Genomic DNA, 18,782 nt, shown 5'->3' with positions numbered 1-18,782 from the left:
GCATGCCATGCTTGTGTGCAAGGTCTTTAGTGAGGCCATGGTGGATAGTCCTATCCTACAAATAAGCTTATGCACATAATGTAGCTATTTCTCCTCGGAGGTGTGCTTGATACCTATTCCACATGTGAGTGGATGAATATGACATCTATATGCATCGACTCAAGAATTAAGCATGAAGAGCCCATTAAATGGCCTCTAAGCCCTTTAGACAATGGCCCCTTATTAAATTCTTTTAGGCTTAAAGCCCATGGCTCTAGCAAACAACTTGCATTAAGCCTCATGACTCTCATGTGGATAGATGATGCCTTGGCTGGCTCAACCATCGAGGCTTCAAGTCATAAAATGTTGGCTCAATCATAAAGGCTCAAATGTAAAATTGAAAGGCTCAAAGCCTTATTATCACAACTCAGACGCTACTTAGATGTAAAGCACAATGGCTCAAAGCCTTATTATGGCTCTCATATGCTAAGGCTTTGATGTTTAAGGTCCTTATCATATGTAGCAACCAATGCATGGTGTGCAAGGCCCAATGTATCCAGGTGTAGCTAGTAAAATGCATAAGCCCATGTATAGCAATGTTGGCATGATAGTAGAACACAAAGTGGCAAGTTGGCAATGCATATATAAAACCCATTGTGTTTGGACTCATGGTATTCATGGCTAAATGGCTCAGATAGATGTCATCATGCTAAGGTCATTATTGTCATGAAGCCTAAATCCCTATGGCTAAGGCTCGAGCATTGAGGCTTAAGCATAATGGCTCTTGTTTAAAGCTATGCTCATCCATGTGCACTTCTATGGCCAACTCTCTCCATGTCTGTATGACTAAGTCTCTCTATCTCTCATCCAAGTGGATAAGTAGCCTTATGGGCCTTAAAGCAAAATTTGAAAGCAAGATCAAGTACAACGAGAAGTGAGAAATGCATGCACAACTTACACCAATGATGGAAACAATTTAACATCATCCAAAGGTTATGGTAGTCATAACTACAAGTCTGAGCAACATGGAGTAGACTTGCAAGCTCATAATTTCTTCTACAGTCTTTGCTCTCCTCCCAATGCAAGATTCCAACTGATGCCTTGTGTCTTTCCCCCCTTGCTCTTATAGTTTTTCCACAATATAATATTGTTACTGAAAGCAAATGTGAACACCAAAACGAAAAGCAAACTCCAAACTCTAATGCTAAATCCAATAAAAAGGTAAAAAAGAGAAAAAAACAAGAATCCTGCTTTTGGACAACTCACAAGTCCCCCTACTTACAAGCCCCTTACTTGCAACTAAGTGGAGTATACAAAGACTGAAATTTCTTTACTTTTTTCCCCCCCTTAACTTTAGCACCTTAATACCTAAACTCTACATTCACATGCAATCTTAAATCTATCTACACTTTGCAACCAATCATCCATGCAATAGAAATGAAAGATCCAACACACAAACACAAACCAAGTGCCTCTTAATTCATTATCCTACACTAATCCATGCGATCTTGAGCTGGTCTCTTTTACATCTTTGCTTTTAAATTTGCTTTCTTCATCAAGCAGTGAGTGCTCAATATCTTTGAGTGAGAGACTCGGAACATTACTTAGAGTGGACACAATTCTCATATGGATCCTTGTTTACACTTGCAAGCAGTACGGCTATTGCTTCATCTTCATCAATATTCTTTTTAAGAGTTACAAGCTGGGTTTTTAAACTCTTAAACTTATTAATGTGTATGGACATGGAAGCACTATCCTTTATATCCAGCTTATAAAACTGCATGAGCAATTTTACCTTTGAATTCTTTTATTGAGTACCAAAGATCTTGTCAAGCTCTTCCCAAGCCTTTGTAGCATCTCTAATGCCAGAGATATGATGTAGGACATCATCAGATAGTCCCCAGGCAATGATGCCTAGAGCTTTGTTGTTCATCTTCTTCCATTCTTTGGTTCTTGGTGGAGCTATTGCAAGTATCCTGATTTTTGCCTCTTCCTTCTTGTCATCTGTATCTTCTTCCTCATCTTCAAATAGGTTCCACAAACCCTTCCGCATGAGGTGGTACATGGTCTTCTCCTTCCAAGCATGCAAGCCTTCTCCATTGAACTTTGCTATTTTCTCAAGCTCTGCCATGTTGAGTAGCTCCAATTAACTGAGAAAAGACCAGCAAGGAGGATTTGTGAAGTGTCACAAGGAGGTCAGTGTCAATTGACACTAGTTGAGTATCAATAGATACTATTCTTGAGCTTAGTATTAAATGTCAGTGCTTGATCTTCTTCTTGGTTGTTGATTTGAAGTGTTGAACTTGTTGGGAACTAAGTTTAGACTCAGATGAGAGTGGCAATGTGTCCCCTAAGTTGAAGGGAATGAGAAATTGAAGAAAAAGTGAGCTTGGACCTTGATGGCTATGGCTTCCTAGATTAGGATTTTGACCCAAGCCTGGTTTTTTTCAGATATCTAGAGCTAGAGTTGATCATTTTTTTTTAAAAAAATTATGAAAATGTAGCTTACTCCATGCTCTACAACAACCCCATGAAAATCATCAGGATCGGGTACAGTAGTATGCGTGCAGATCAACGAATCGTCAGCAAGCACAGTTATGGCAGTGACCTCGAATTTCAGCAATGCCAGGCTTGTGAGTGCCCAATGTCAAGATTAGATGTGATAGGAAGAAGATCCTTGAGTAGAAGAACAATCCCCCAGAAGAAAGCACAATGAAATATTGCCTGATTTGAGAGATATGAGAGCTCAAAGTGAGGTATGTCCTGGAAGCCACAAACTGGGGTTATGGCAGCAACAACTGACAATTGGATTGATGTGATATAGGAAAGCTTTGTGAGGTGGCGAACACTCTCCAGAAGGAAGCCCAGAGAGATTTGGTATGTGGAGTGAGATACATGAGCTTCAAGATGATAGGGTGTTGCTGGCTATGGCTGACATGGAAGCTCAAGTGAAGGTAGAGTTGAGAGATGAAGTCATGGACTAGAACTGAGCTAACTAGAGTTGAAGAGTGATTGAGAGAGAGCAGAGGAGAGCTAAACCATGCTCAACTGAGCTCTGATACCATGTCGAAAAACACAGATCTAGAGCATGGCAGCTATGGAGGTTAGAACTCAAAGTACAAACTCATGAAGACATAGACTAGACAAGACCAATTGTCACACAAGTGAATTAGGTTCCAAGACTAAGACTTGGACTCATAAAGACATTCTTGTCTGTAAGGACAATGACCCTGACACTTGATTGAAAGGACAATAGCATTGCATTGAAAAGTGAGCCAAGTATATGTCTTTATAGCTTTCCAACTTCTCCACTCTCCTCACTGTGCTTATGGGATACAGCACCTCCTCCTGTAGCATACATCATTTGTCTATTTCTCAACAGTTTTGAGCATCTCAAGAAAGGTTTGGTAACATCACCCATTTTAAAGCTACCTGACCTAAGTCAAGAGTTTGAGGTCGTAACAGATGCAAGTTCTCTTGCAGTAGGTTGTGTGCTTATGCACAACAAGGTCATCCGATAGCCTATTCCTCAAGGAAACTAAAAATCCATGAAAGAAATTACGCCACCCATGATCTCGAGCTGTTAGCTATGATCCATGCTCTCAAATTGTGGCGACACTATCTACTTAGAAGCAAGTTTACTTTGTTCACTAACCACAAATTCTCAAATGAATCTTTACTCAACCGAACCTCCACATGAGGCAGCGTCGGTGGATTGAAGTCTTGCAAGAATTTGATTTTGAAATCAAGTTCAGACCTAGAAAAAAGAATATGATTGCTGATGCATTAAGTCATAAAGCTTTTCTAAATGCACTTATCATGGAAGAGCCATCTAAAGGAGAGACTTTAGCTACCATGATATCGATGCCTAGCAATCTAGTCATTGAGCTAGCCAAAGAAGAGGCAGACAAGGATCCTAAGTATCAGCTAATGCTTAGAGAAATCCTGGTTAAGGACACTTATCCTAAGCTCAAAGTCAAATACCAAAATTTCACTGTGGATGATGGACTTGTCTATTTCAGGACAAGGCTCTGCATTCGCCTCACTCAAGTATTAAAAAAGAAGATATTATGGGAAGCCCATGACTCTCCGTTCTCAGGACACCCTGGCTATGCAAAAACGCTTAATGTAGTCAGGAAAAGTTACTACTAGGAAACATTGAAGAATGATGTACTCAGATATGTTACTAAATGCCTAAGTTGCCAGCGGGTGAAAGCTGAGCCTGTCAAAATGCCAGGACAAAAAGCTCCAATCACTTGACATTCCACATATGAAATGGGAGTTCATTAGTGTGGATTTCGTAGTTGGCTTACATTCTATTCAAGGAGGGTATAGTTCAATCATGGTGATTGTGGATATGCTGACAAAATTCACTCGCCTAGTCAAAACCAACTACAAAGCTTCAGATATTGCACGACTATTTGTGAAAGAAATCTTTAGGCTTCATGGATTGCCTAAACAGATCGTTAGTGACTGCGACTCTCTGTTTACGTCATATTTCTGGAGAAGCCTATTTGAAGCAATTGGAACCCACCTTAGCTTTAGCATAGCTTACCATCCCCAAACTGATGGTCAAACAGATCGGGTTAATCAAGTTATTGAAGATATATTTAGAGCTTACTATTCTAGAGAACTGACAAGGTGGATACAGTATTTGCCCTTAGTAGAATTTTCCTACAAGGCGTCATATCACCAAAGTATTCAAATGACTCCATTTTAAGTATTATATGGGCAAGATTGCTTGACGCCATTGAATTTCTCTAATCCAACCCTAAAGGTTGACGCTTCTAAGAAAATGTTAGAAGACATGGATGATCATGTCAAACCTATCAGACAAGACATCCAAGCTGCTAAACACTGCCAAAAATCTTATGCTGATCTAGGACGGCAAGATCGTATTTTCCAAGAGGGAGACATGGTTTTCATCCATTTACGGCCAAAGAAGAGTTCTCTATCATTGGGAAAGTTCAAAAAGTTACATCCAAGGTATTGTGGACCATACAAGGTTCTCAAATGCCTAGGAGCTAATGCCTACAAACTGCAACTTCCTGATCATGTGAAAGTCCACAATGTATTTCACGTTAGTCTCATGAAAGCTTATGTGGCAAATCAAGATCATATTCTTGATGACCAACAAATTGTAATGCCTAGTCAAGGAGCCCTTGATTTCTAGCCTAATAAGATCCTAGATGTAAAAGAGAAACCTCTAAGAAACAGAAATATTAGAGAGTATCTTATCCAGTGAAAAGACTATCTTGAGAAGGATGCAACTTGGATAGAAGAGATAGCTCTAGAAAAACACTTTCCCCTATTCTTTTTCGAGATGAGGACATCTTGATTCCTCTGAAGAGAGAATGTAATATTCCTACCATAACACTTCATATCAAGAAATGAATTCAAGCTTGAGACGTTTTAAAAATTACTCGTCGAGTTATCACATAAGTGACCGCACATAATTTTTTAATATCAAGTCTTGCATTAAATCAATTCCGCAATTTGACATGAGAAGAGGCCTCAATATTCCCAACCAACAAGAAGCAAAGACGTCTCGTAAATAATATTACGATGGCTTGATCATAAATTTTCCCGTATTATATTTGATTTAGCATTCCCGATTCCATTTAATGCATCAAAGATCGCATTGATCTCGTAACCGCAAGACAAATCACAAAAACCTTAATCGGTAGACAAAGAACGCGCAAAAATAAGCATGATATTAAGTGAGTTAAGTATCAAAGAGTATGGCATGACTTTTTAAACTAGATAATCATAAGGTAACTTGACCAAAAATCACCAAATGAAGTCGTTTTGAAGAAAAAAATACATTTTTTTAAAAAGACAAACATCATGACGTTTCTTGCACCTGAAGAGAGAGAAAGTATTTAAAAATCATCCCCATATCACCATCCACTAGATAGGAAATCAAAATGCATTCTTAATCAAGCTCACTTGGCTCTTGACAAATAGCCAAAAGAATGAGTCCACTACATGCTCCCCCTCATGGGTATAAATACACACCCTCTCCTTCACAAAGAAAACAAGAAGGAAGACCTCCTGATAATGGAAAATTTTCTCTACTTTTCTTTTCCATTGTAGCTTGAGCCTTGAAGGAGGAAAATATCCCTCTTCTACCTCATTTCTATTTTCTCCACCCCTTGTTACACCTTCCTCCCATATAGCCATATTGCTAAGAAATACTCTGGCAAATTTTTTTTGGATGACCATCAACTCTCCCTAAACTACCACGTCAATTTCGCTAGGCATCCATGGCTCCACGAGGTCGCAAAAATTCAAGAAGGCCATTCGAAGCAAAAAAAGCAAGAAACACGGCCAATGGAGAAAATGACGCAGTAGGAATTGGCGAAACCCCTATTATTGCAAACCTGATAGAGGTAACATATTGTCGATTTGAGAAAAAATAATATTTTATATGCTTATCGCTATATTTGCTTTTAAATGATTATAAACACATTTTTAAAAAAATGCATATGAATTGTCTCTTAGGAAAATAGCCTAAGTAATATAATAATTAAGTATTCAGTGAAAAGACTCTTTCACTTGGAAAATTATTATATGCCTGTCATTAAGAAAATATATTAAGTATGATTTATTTCGTAATATTTATTGTTATTTCATTAATTATGCATGTGATTATAATAACCGAAAAAAGGTAGACGTTGTTAGAGAATGGAATATTCTATAATTTTTTTCTAAAAGTAACTATCTCTATTTTATTTTTTAATTATAAACAGGTGCATATGAGTTTTATAATAATTTATAAAAAATAATTTAGATAATATCATAAAATCATCAATGCATTAAATCAATAGAAAGTTGTATAGGAAAATATATACTAGATGCGCATAAATACTTATGATTTTTGCATTGCCTAGAATAAAGTTTTTTGAATAACAATCAACAATTGTACTTAGGACATAGCTAAATGAAAATTGTTCTTTCTAGATAACATTGAAGTTCAGCAAATGGTCGGACATCGTCAATTCAACACCATAGAATATGAGTAGAATAAAATAAAAATTATGTTATTACTAAAAACTCACTTAATGTTAATATTAATGGTTATATTAGCGAGAGTGTCAATATCATGAGTTGATCCACGTATGAATCAACAAGAAAACCTAACCTAAAATATCCAGAATGTTGAAGCAAAAATTACTATGAAATACTCGACAACCCTGAAACTATAAGTATCAGGAAATTATATAAATATCAAAAGTCTATAGCACTTGTTGGACATTGATAAGAATTTGTCAATACAAATTCTAAAGTCTAAGCAGACTTGGAAAAGCATTTGAAATCCTGCTAAGCGCGGGTTAGGGCAGGACAGTGCATGAATTGCCTACCATAGGTATAAATACCCATATTATCTTTTAGGACGGAAATACGAAATTTTTCATAAGGACAAAATAGATTTCAAATTCACGAAATATCTTGTGAATCCCAAAAAAAGAGTTGCAAGTAGGAAGCAAAACCCTAAAAATAAGGTGGGATCTTAAAATAGAAACCCTAGATTTGGATGGGGCTACTTCCTATGCATTGATGGTTGCACAAGAGAGATCTGATTGTAAATATATAATCATGATATTAAGAGGAAAGATTGCGCTATGCCTCCCCCATGTCTAGACAAGAAAGCCTTCTCCAAGGGGGATCGTTTTGTACCGCCACGAGGAGCTTTGGACCAACCCCGACGACGAGAGGTCACTTGCTAAGGAATCCATTAGGTAGGAGAAGGCAAGAGTTCCATGCGAGCTCTAGCCGTACATCTCTCGATCACTCCTAGGAACTGCCTGTGCCCACCGACCCTCACGCAAATCAGGATGGGATCTTGGAGTCCTCGGTACTAGTGAAGGGATGAAAATCTTAGAGGGTTTTTTTTCTTCCGCACATATAGAAGGGATTTTCCAGTGAATGAAGGTTTATCTTCTATGTAGACAAAAGGGGAAAGCATTGTAAATAACTTTGGAAAATATGTTTACCAAAAGAGTGTTTTCTATATCTTTGTGTTGTGCCGTAAAATTATGTGAAGGGACCTGTGATAACGGGTTAATTAACGAAGCTACTTTCATATTTCATAACTTAATGTGATAGGTAATTAGAAAACTAAAGAAAACCATTTGTGGGGAGTGGGTGGGCGAGATCCCTGACGGATCCGTCCTACTACGGATGGGTGGTCTCGGTAAGCTGGGAGCTTCTTTCAAGAGATTGAACCAAACGTTAATTAGGAAAAATTAGGTAGAGCTGAGCATTGACTTACCTAGGGTCAGGTCTTAAAAACTTGATCAGTAATTATCTTAGGGGAAAGGTGCAACAGTTGTGCCAGAACTGCGTTAAGGTTGAATCCTAACCAATTGCTGGAAAAAAGTGTTGCACTTCATGAACCAAGGGTAACTACGATCACTCCAGTTGGATGAGAAGTCCTTGTGGGACACCTCTAATGGAGCTAACTGATGCATCAAGACCTCAGTTGTCAAATTAAGACCCCGAGAGCTTGCAGGTTGATCCTCGTGGGGACGGCCGGTACCTTCCATTACATGGTGGACTCTGGGAAACCTAGACAATAGACCCTGTGCATTCTTGCAAGTGCCAGGGCAAAGCCATCTAGGATAGTTCCCCGATGGACCACTAAAACATGTTGCCAGGGAATGGTTAGGTAGGCACGTGACAAGAGGGTGGATAAAAATTCACATTCGGGCTATTTTGTCATGAACTGTCCATGACTTTTCAAGATACAGATCTTGTTCATGTACATGTATTCTGCTAACTATGTAGATCAATTATGTAGGTTGTGGTTGGTTCTAATTCACTAACAATTGCCATAGTGTAGGTTTATGTGCATGTGTTGTGCTAACTATGTAGATTAATTATGTAGGTTGTGGTTGGTTCTAATTCACTAACTATTGCCATAGTGTAGGTTTATCCATTAAGAGCTAAAAAGCATACCCACCATGCAAAGATTGGTTGAGATCAACATACAATAAGAATATAAACATGAATATTTATCTTCAACATCATCATTTTCTACCCAAGATCACAAGTTACGAAGCATAGCACAAGTAAGCAACTTCAAAACACATTTAAGAAATTTGACACTTATTCAAGTGCCATATTTAGATAGATCTAAGGAAGCATAGCAATATTTTACCTCTTTTCATGATAATTTGCTATGTTGTCTAGCAAAATTAGTTGGTTTGAGATAGCCTTAATATCTTCTGGTGTTTTATACTTCTTCAGTCTAACCAAGAAGCTAGTCTTAGAAATATCATATGTATAGAGTAATTCATACCATACTTACAAACCCAACAACTTCCTTTTCCAGTAATGTTGCAATAAATAGTTGCTTTTGGACTCCATACATGGTTCCATAACCACTTGCAATCCATCTTGTCTCAAATTGAGCAATATGAACAATCAAGTTCCTCTTTTGGTTCTCTAAATTTGGGATAGGTGATGATGGTGGTGGTGCTTGAGATATTTTTTTCTTCTTAGGAAGAGATGGTAGAGGATTAAACTTACTTGCAAGTAGGAGGGTTGAACAAAACAATGCCCCCTAAGACCAAAATCTTGAATCCTCTTCTCAAGGTTTTTGCATACATTGATCAAGATTAGGGATAAAGCTTAATCCTAGTAGATTGCTGATCAAGATTCCCAACTACTTGCAAATCATTTCTTTTTGAAGTCAACCCCAATGTGCCCTTTCTTGCAATAATTCATATTGCAATTGCTTCAAACTTCATGCCCTAGCACATGTGGGAATTACTTGTGCATGGTTGAGGTACCACCCTGACAAGCACATGACCCAAGAACAACATGGTGGGATTTATAACTACCATAACCACTCTTTAGGACCCTAATTGATACAATTACTTAATCATAACATGAATCTATATTGAAGCCTACAAGATTACCAATGTGTTTTGGTCTATTTTAACATGCTCAAGTACCAGAAATATACATCTATGCAGATTTATTGCCATAATTGAACATAGTATCTATCGGACGGATCTCAAGGCATCTTAGTTTTTAACCCTTATGATTGTTGTTTGTACTAGCTACGCACATCTTCAAGATCCCAATCTATTAAATATGAGTTTATCAGTTCATGCTATTAGCAAGAGCTTGGGCAAAGATCTTAGAGCTTCGAGAATGGATTTCCTTTAGGCTAGATTGCCTACCATGCAATCCGTCAAGCTTGCAAGCTACAAAATACCTTGAGTGGGGTGAAAGATATTTCTATTATTTACAAGAAAGGGTAGTCAACAATACTTTGAAACCTTATATGCTGTTTATGCTATGCATGAATTTTATAGTATAGCATCCAGTCACAGTTTTACTTCTCGTGATACAAGCACTTTGCAAACTCCGTCTTTCGAATACTTGGGAGGAACTTTATCCTTTCAATTAACCTATTCTCGTGCGGCGTAGTATGGGTCTAATGCATCTAAAGCAAACATCTATTCATTTGGAAATACATTACTTACGATCAGTATTGCAGTTGGATTGGCAGTGATGCCCTCGGCATGGGCTAAATAACTCAAATGCAACCTATGAGGAGCTTCTTGACAATCAGTAACTAGCAAGACATGGATAGAGAGAACAATTGGGCAAGAGCTGAGTTCAAATAGCATGGAACCAAGTAGCAACCATCTAGAGAACCCAATTGTAGAGACTAACACTTTGTTAAAAATACCATCTTCCCCTTCCTTTCTATGGTGTATATTTTGTGGCTTTATTTCCATGCACTAGTCCTAAAGAAGATGAATGAGAGGTTCACTACTTGCTCTCACCCATTCCTCCCATCTATCCCACTCAACATCAACCTAGTTATTCATGTCTCCTAAGGCATCCTTTTTTCACTAAATCCCTTAGGCCTATTTCTCTTCCTTGGCCACCTCCCCCTTTTCTCCCTTGAAAGGCAATCAAATTACAAAATAAAAAGATAAAATAAAATAAGCAAAAATGCTCCATCCCATCCATCACACTCATAGTAATTGCACCTAGGGATTTCAAATTTAGGATGTCCAAATGGTATCGGTCAATGAGCTCCATCCCTAACCCCCCAAACAACCCCCTCCCCCCCCAAAAAAAAGCACAAAAATCATCCCTCAAAGGCCCATCAAAAGTAGGACATGGCCAAGTTTACACAAAAGATAACCCTTTGTATTCATAGCACAAAACCCAAACCACTTCGATTGGGTTCTCAAGGATGTGACGCACCTAGGGAACTTCAACTCGCTTAACATTAGATCCATTACTCAATCGCTTGATCCCATCCCCATCACTCACATTCAAATAGACAACTCCTAGGAAAACACTCTAAGCACCCACAAATGTAGCAACCATCAACACCCGCATCATCTTCATCACCAACCCATCCACCATGCTTGAAGAACCTTTGCCCATCTCATGAAATACGAAGGGACTAACAAAATCTAGCAAGGTGGGTAATGCTACACATCTTCAACATAGAACAAAAAAAGCAAAAAATAGGAGGTAATCTCTTGTAAGCAAAAAGGAATAAAAGAAGAGAACTTGGATGTAAAATCGAATGGAGCACAAGTATCAATCCCCACAAAACATGGATCCTAATTTTGGCCAATTTAGTTAAGTCTTATAATCGGGATGAAAATATGTTTTGAATCCAAACACTAGCCTCTCTCCTACATAACTTATAAAATCCCATGTGTAAATGTTGTGAGACCTAGGGCATTATCTAAAATGATAGTGGACCAAAAGGCTAAAGACCGAGGGCTAAAACTTGAGCTACTCTTGTAAATAAAGTCCACAAAGAGATGACAAAAGTTTAGTGTTGTATGCATTGTCTTGTGTTTCTCGTAGTCTTTATCTCTCTCTCCCTTCTTATTGCATCATAGCTTGAGCCTAAGAGAGGGTGGGGGAGTGAGCTTGTGAGACTTCTTAAGTTTGATGGTTTGAGGATTCTCCTCTTTTGGTTGTGAGTATTCTATGAACTTCTTTTCTCCTCTTACTTCCCCATGTGCATAGGAGGAAATGGATCGAAGAAGACAACAAATCAAGAGGAACCATAGAGTCTACACCACAAATGAGAGTCTATCAAAGCATCCTTCCACGACCATCCAAACTATAATGGTGAAAGTTGAAGCTTTAGTAAGTACTTGTGTAGCTTGGTAGCCTTTCATCTTATTGTTCTAGATTCCATTATATGGAGATAGGAGTGGACTAGGGTGAGAGGGAGTGAAGCACTCATATATTGAGTGACCTAGGTGAGTGATAAGTTAGCCTATGAGTGTAGGGAATGATTTGAAAGAATATGTAGTCCATCAAGTCCCTAATTATTGAGTGCCTCAAGAAAGGTAAGTATATGAGGAAGACTTATAACAAGGAAGGCTCCAATTTTATTCTTAGATTATGCATGGTGGAGGAGACCCTTTTTAGATGTAAGTTCTACAAATTATATGCATGTAGTGATCTCATGAGAAAATAAGCTTAAACCAACCTTTGACTCTGAAATTTCAAGCCAGAGAAGGCATTTCCTAAAAGAATACTAATTTATAATTGTCAATTTCTTGAAATCTTGGAGGCTATGGTAGTTTGTGATCACTATTAGCTAAGAGGTGTCACATGTCACATACTGATCTTATAATAGACTACCAATATATTGTAGGGATTCTGACTTCAGGATAATGAGACAAAGTGCAATCGTATTAGAGGTTTGTAGCTCTTGCCAATATCAATCCTAAAAGAGGGGTCCCCATGAACTTTCTAGGAGAGAGCAGTCATAGTAGAGGTTCTTAGGTCTTACTAAGATTAATCTACACTACAAGATCAATTAGTTCAAAGAGGAAGCCTTGAGGAGGAGAGGCACTCTATTGGTGGAAACAAAGAGCAAGTGGGTCCTTATTTACAACACGACAAAGAGAGGAGGAGAGATGTGTAGATGGGTGGTAGAGAGGATGCACATTGCCAAAGCGGAGATAGATGCCATGAAGGAAGCTAGATCAAAGTGCAAGGATCATGCAAGAGCTTCCTATTGAATCTAGACAAGAGAAGATTTATGGAGGCTTCTTCCAAACCACAGGGTCCAGAAAGTCTAAATAAAGGGTCAAGAGACTCATGAGAGCATATGGTTCTATAACCCACGGCATTGGAAGAGGTTGAATAGGTGACAATGGGTTATAACATTACCAACTTAGAGTTTCTAGATGGCACCATATTGCTTCCAAAGCAATGGTTCAAAGAGTTACAGCATTATAGTCTTCAACACAATACACACATTCTAGCCAACAGAGTTAAGAGGGAGGAATTCAATACCAAGAGATAACTGAGATATTCTCTCGTGAATTCTAGAGGAATTCATGAGAGGATTTGAATTGGTTAAGAGTTGAGAGAAAGATGACAAACTCCAATTTCTATAGACTCTACACACTGTGTTGGTCTTGAATTCAAGTACAATTGGCCAGTGCCAAGGAGACTTTAGTGGGCTGACATTAGCCAAGTGGTAAAGCAAAATTCAGGGTTCAAAAGGTTAATAAGCCCAGTGACTTTGTTTCTTAAACATAGTAGTTCCCACACTATAACGTTTTTGGACAATGGAAAGCCTCCAACTGCCATGATAAAAGCCTGCTCTGTCAATGTCTCAGAAGTGTTTGAAATCCTAATTTTGTAGTCTGATTTGCAATGAGCAAGAACCACAAGACAAGGTCAATGACCACTTCTGCTGTTTTGTGAAGCCCTCTGCTTTTGCAGGGCTGGTTCCAACTGAAACTTGTTCTCCAGCTGTGCACTGCTGTCCCAGCAAATCAGATCTGCCATTGAAAGAGATCCCTAATGCTTCCAATTCCTGTTGTGACACTGAAAACTGATCCCCACATCTGCATGGATAGAAGAATGCAGCAGGATCATTATCATCATCTCTGCTCATTTCCTCAAGGACAACATCTTCCACAGCTGAGGATGTTTCTAGACAGCAGGTCCTGAGTAGGCGGTCATAAGCAGACCTTGATGCAGGGTCTTTGAGAACAGACCAAGCCTCTTGCAAGGCATGGAATCCTGCATCATCAACAGGACTGTCGACGTGGTGGAGCTTGTCAGGGTGAAGGGCAAGCAAATGATAGAGGTACTTAGCTCTGATGTCTGTGTAGCTTGCATCTTCAGCAACCTCCAAGACTTCATAGTGGGTTGTTCCCATTCTTGTACCTTTCTGTAAAAATAAAAACAAAGACAAATACTTCAGAAGGACTATATACTTCCTACTTGATGGTTGTTTAGACATACTAGGAACAATCTCTTAAAGAAGAAGTACTTTATCCAAAATCTTGTAAATGACTTTAACATAGAGATAAAATACTCTACATAATTAAAATTATACCACATGTTTCTTTCACATGGGTGAAAGCAGTTCCAGGATCATTCAGAGTTTATTGGAGCCCAACAAGGACAAAAACAGCAAGTGGCCTAAGAGAAAACAAAGCATGCACCTAATTACGTAAGACAATGAATGAGCGATAGAAAATAGACCAAGTGATGTTGCAAGAGGGCCAATTGTGAGAAAGACAAATGCTAATTTGAGCACAAGCTTTAAATTGCTGACGTTTAGGTCACCAGTGATCATTTTGGACAAACAGAGATTGACCTAACATGGTATAGCATTGATACAGTTGTAGCAGAGAGGATAGTTGAGAATAACAAAACTCTAGAGGTCTCTATAACAATGCTATTTATGTTGGGGACATAAAAACACCATCTAGAATCTAGATCCAGCGAAAAAAGTTCAGAAAACAAATATTAGCAGGAACTCCTCATTGGCGATATACATCAAGTAAATCATAAAATGTCCTTTGAGCAGCCAGTTTAAAGGTCATATCCTGAGACATCGTTCCCAAGGCAAGCTATGTAAATTATTCATTATATAAAATAGGTCACTATGTTCGTGTCAGACTGCAAGATATTGGGAGAATGCACTACATCAGAGGCATGGCAATTCCTTGCTGATTAGAATCAGACAAAGCATTAAACATTAACTACTGAGTCAGACAGCTTGACTGTCGTGAGCCAACGCCATTTCAAGTGCCTATTCATCTTCGACGCCTCTCAATACTTTAGCCAATGAGTCTACAGATTAAGATGTTCTTGTAGCACTTGGCAAGCCATGCAGCCTCTTCTGTATGCTTATAAGTTGTGTGTATTATCTACTGCTTGTATTGCCAGCCTCCTTGTTTGAGTGTGTCCATGCAATTCGAGCCTATTGAGAGCAACCCATCTAACATTTCTCTATCCAGAACTAGTCAAGCAAGTCCATATGTGCTCGTTGATTCTGCAAGCATCTAGACTCTATGCACGCAACAATTATGGTGTTGTGAACCGAGACATGATGTAATTACAAAACCCTAGCCAATCAAATGTAACTATTCATGCATCTACATTGATGTCGATAGCCAGACAGTAGCATGGGTGTGCAGGCAAAATGGCAAAAGGGAATCAACAGAAGGAAGTTCGAGTGTTTCAGTATACTTACCAATAGAAGCCTTTTTGGTTGAACTACGTCCAAGCTAGAGTGCTAAATGCAGGCCATATTGCGATCCAAACCCTGGAATAAAGCCTCATCGAGCTATACTCCACATATTTGGCCTCAGCCACCTGCTGAGCTAGCTTCCACTGGACCACCTCATGCACTCTTGCTCGTTCTTCATCACTATCCCAAGCCTCCCAGTCACACTAATGTACGATGAACTCCTCTGCTCTAGCTTTCGACTCAGCATCGTTGCCAGTTCACCTCAAGCAGTACACACTCAAGGCTGCCTGCCTGGTGAGCTATATGCCACATGTGTTTTCCTTTACCATCATCCTTCTGGATCGAGGCCTTGCCTTTGATCATGTTCCAGTGATGTTGGTGCATCTTAGATGTTCAACATGCCAGGATGGTTGTAAATTGTTCGGTGCACAAAAGGCTGCCACAAACAGAGGTAGGCTGGAAATCTGCAAAGATGCTGCCAGGCTTCTAGGACTTTGTCCATGACTCAAATTTCGGGGGCTAAGGACGCGCCGATTGAACATCGTCGCACCAGCAAACATGACCAGATGTGAAGACCTCTCTCAAAAGGAAAGCAAGTCATAGAGACCAACTTACAACACTCCAAGGTGGTTTCATATGTGCGTGAATATGTACGCTATGGAACGACCACAAACATTTTGAGAATGAAATATGTTGTCTCGTATACAAAATTGTATATAAAATCACCTTACACACATATAAAATCTGAGAGAACAAAGTATGAGGGAGAGTAGGTTAAAGTGTAGATGGAGCTTGAATTGAAGGTGTCCACAAGCTAAACACACGGATGCTAAATGAAACCATACGAAACAAATGTACAGAATGGTACCCTACGAAACGTTCTGTACATGAACAGAATGCAACCATGCAACCCCACGAACAACAGTTCACCTTCTGTGGAAACTGCAAGCTTAGAGGAAGGTGTTCTAATACTATGATACCTAGTAACGTGGACAACAAGAAGAAGAAGCATGATAGTGAAACCATAATGCTCTCAAGTTAGGCCTCCAGGCTATAGTCATGAACTGGTGAAAATAAAAACAAAAAGTGTAAAGAGCATGAATGTTTCCTGTATACAAGCAAAAAGTGAAAAAAAAAGGCCAACTAGAATCTATGAGAGTGTGCAATGGAAGAGGTACACGAAAATGAAAAAAAAAAGGAAAATGTCCCTATTTGACTCAACTGAGGCTCACAGGCAAAAGACGACACTGCATAACAAACATGACTGCTAACACCCCCTCTTAGATATTAGATGTGGCCAAAGATCAAAGATGTGGATTCGAGGGTGATAGGAAGAGTGTCAATGCCAATGAACTCTGTTGATGTAGATCGTCGATGAAGAAGCTCTCATGATCCTATGAACCCCCCTCTAAAATGCTCGGGGCCAAGGAATCCATAGTTGCATCATCGTTATTGTCCCCATTTGAAAGGAATGGGAGGTACAAAGGGAGCCATCAGAGGAGAGGGTGGGGGATGGGATGAAACATCTAGGATAGATGGTACACAACTAGGAACGGGTGCAATAGTAGACAACTGCCTCGAAGGACCTTGCATAAGAGAAGGAGAATGGAGCCTGTAAAGCCTCTCTTATACCAAGCTATTGCTAAAATAGCTCCTAAAGAAGAATCCTTAATAAAGATTGCCTACCTGGTGAAGACGACCCGGGTAGCAAGACTAGTAAGGCCATAAACTAAGAGGAATGGAAAGCTCAAGTTTGAAACATGTAGGACCAGCAAAATGGAGCTTGGTGAATGAGCTCGTAATAACAGCAACGTGCCAACACCACTAATATGGGCATTGAACAAATGTCATCGATAGTGCCATAGATGGACAAAGATCTTGTAGCAAATCTCCTCATGGAGTCATATGACTTGGAGCACCATTGTAAAGAAGCTAGGGCCTCTCAAAAGATGAAGCATCCACTAAAGAAGGCTCCTCCAAGAAATGGATATGAAGGAACACTCACTCATGGGTAATAGCTAGTGTAGAGGTAGAGGAAGGCTCAAATGATTTAGCTCCATCATTTGCTCCTAGACAAAGGTGAGGGTACTTCTTCTAACATTTCTCCTTAGGATGTGTCTGCTTCCCATAGTGTGGGCAATAGGCTTCTTTGAATCTATGCCTGAGCTTGAAGAACTCTCATGTTTCTCCTTCTTGTGCTTGTCTTTTATTTCTCCTTCTTTTTCTTCCCTCATCTCGTACTACCAAATGTGAAAGCCTTCATGTAGCTAGATCCACTGGCTTCAACCTCTTTGAGACAATCATCATGCTCTAAGACCAACAGACTAACTCCTCCCATAGAAGAGTCTCTGAGGTCCTCGAGGTAAGAAGGCTAGTATAGAAGACATCGTACTTTGGAGATGGCAGCTGAGTCAATAAAATCGTTGACATATCCTCTAAAGTTATCAACTTACCAAGGGATGCTAGCTCAACCCCCATATTCTCCAACTTGGTGATATGATCTTGTGAGAGTGCACCACGAAAGAAGAACACAAACACAGAGAGAAAGGAAGAGAGAGAGATAGCAAGAGAAGGAAGAAAGAAATCTTGAGTGACTAAAGATGAACCCTGAATACAATAGTGTGAATTGGTCAACCCCTACACGCAGCCCGAGGTATCAGTGAGCATGCCAAATCAGGCTAAGAATGATTATGGTAGCAACATCACAGATGGAGGAGAATGATGGAGACAAAGTGTGCTCCTAAAACTTGCAGAGAAGAGGATGATCAACCAAGTGGAGAGGGGTAGCTATAAATAGTTGAAAAGCCCTTACCAACCTATATTTGGGGCCAAAAATACTTGCCAAATAAATGCCAAACAACTATGATAAATGCAATTCAATTGCATAGAAAAGCTTCACAAATACTGATGTGGTTGTATATATGTTGATGTGGCAATTTGAAGCAATGGCCATGTGATAGGGAGCAGCAAAATGACTAGAAAACGTAAGAAAAGCATGGGAAAAGTGCACTCAACTATCATAGCTCTAATGTCTCTGTCAAACTCTAATAGTGCAAGCTCACAACTAGGAGATGACAAACCAACATACCCTAAAATAGTCGAGCTAACACTCCTCATATCTTGGGAGTTTCTGAAGACCCAACAATCTCATGAGATGAAGCGTGGAAGCGTTGGGAAAAGGCTTCGTAAAGAGATCTGTAGTGTTGTGCTCCATGGGACAATAGACCACCAATTACTCACAATCCATGATCTAATCTCTAACATAATGGTATTGAACCTCGATGTGCTTCGTGGG

At 39.3% G+C, this 18,782-nt stretch overlaps 1 protein-coding gene across 1 annotated transcript; it reads right to left on the bottom strand.

Moving 5' to 3' along the window:
* Positions 1-13,257: 13,257 nt before the first annotated feature.
* Positions 13,258-16,128, bottom strand: LOC148040595 (diphthamide biosynthesis protein 4-like). The gene is made up of 2 exons (XM_087666847.1): positions 15,491-16,128; positions 13,258-14,176 (listed from the first exon to the last, which is right to left on the bottom strand). Exon 2 carries the CDS (start codon positions 14,162-14,164, stop codon positions 13,631-13,633), a length of 534 nt encoding a protein of 177 aa, XP_087522973.1. The 5' UTR covers positions 14,165-14,176; positions 15,491-16,128; the 3' UTR covers positions 13,258-13,630.
* Positions 16,129-18,782: the final 2,654 nt, after the last annotated feature.

Source organism: Lygodium microphyllum, chromosome 2 (assembly GCF_053477565.2).
Source record: "Lygodium microphyllum isolate KBCC chromosome 2, Lygodium_microphyllum_v1.1.10, whole genome shotgun sequence".
NCBI lineage: Eukaryota > Viridiplantae > Streptophyta > Polypodiopsida > Schizaeales > Lygodiaceae > Lygodium > Lygodium microphyllum.
This window is presented reverse-complemented; position numbering and strand designations above follow the sequence as displayed.

Coding starts and splice junctions, on each gene's coding strand:
- LOC148040595 (XM_087666847.1), bottom strand. CDS start 14,164: ATGGGAACAACCCACTATGAAGTCTTGGAGGTTGCTGAAGATGCAAGC.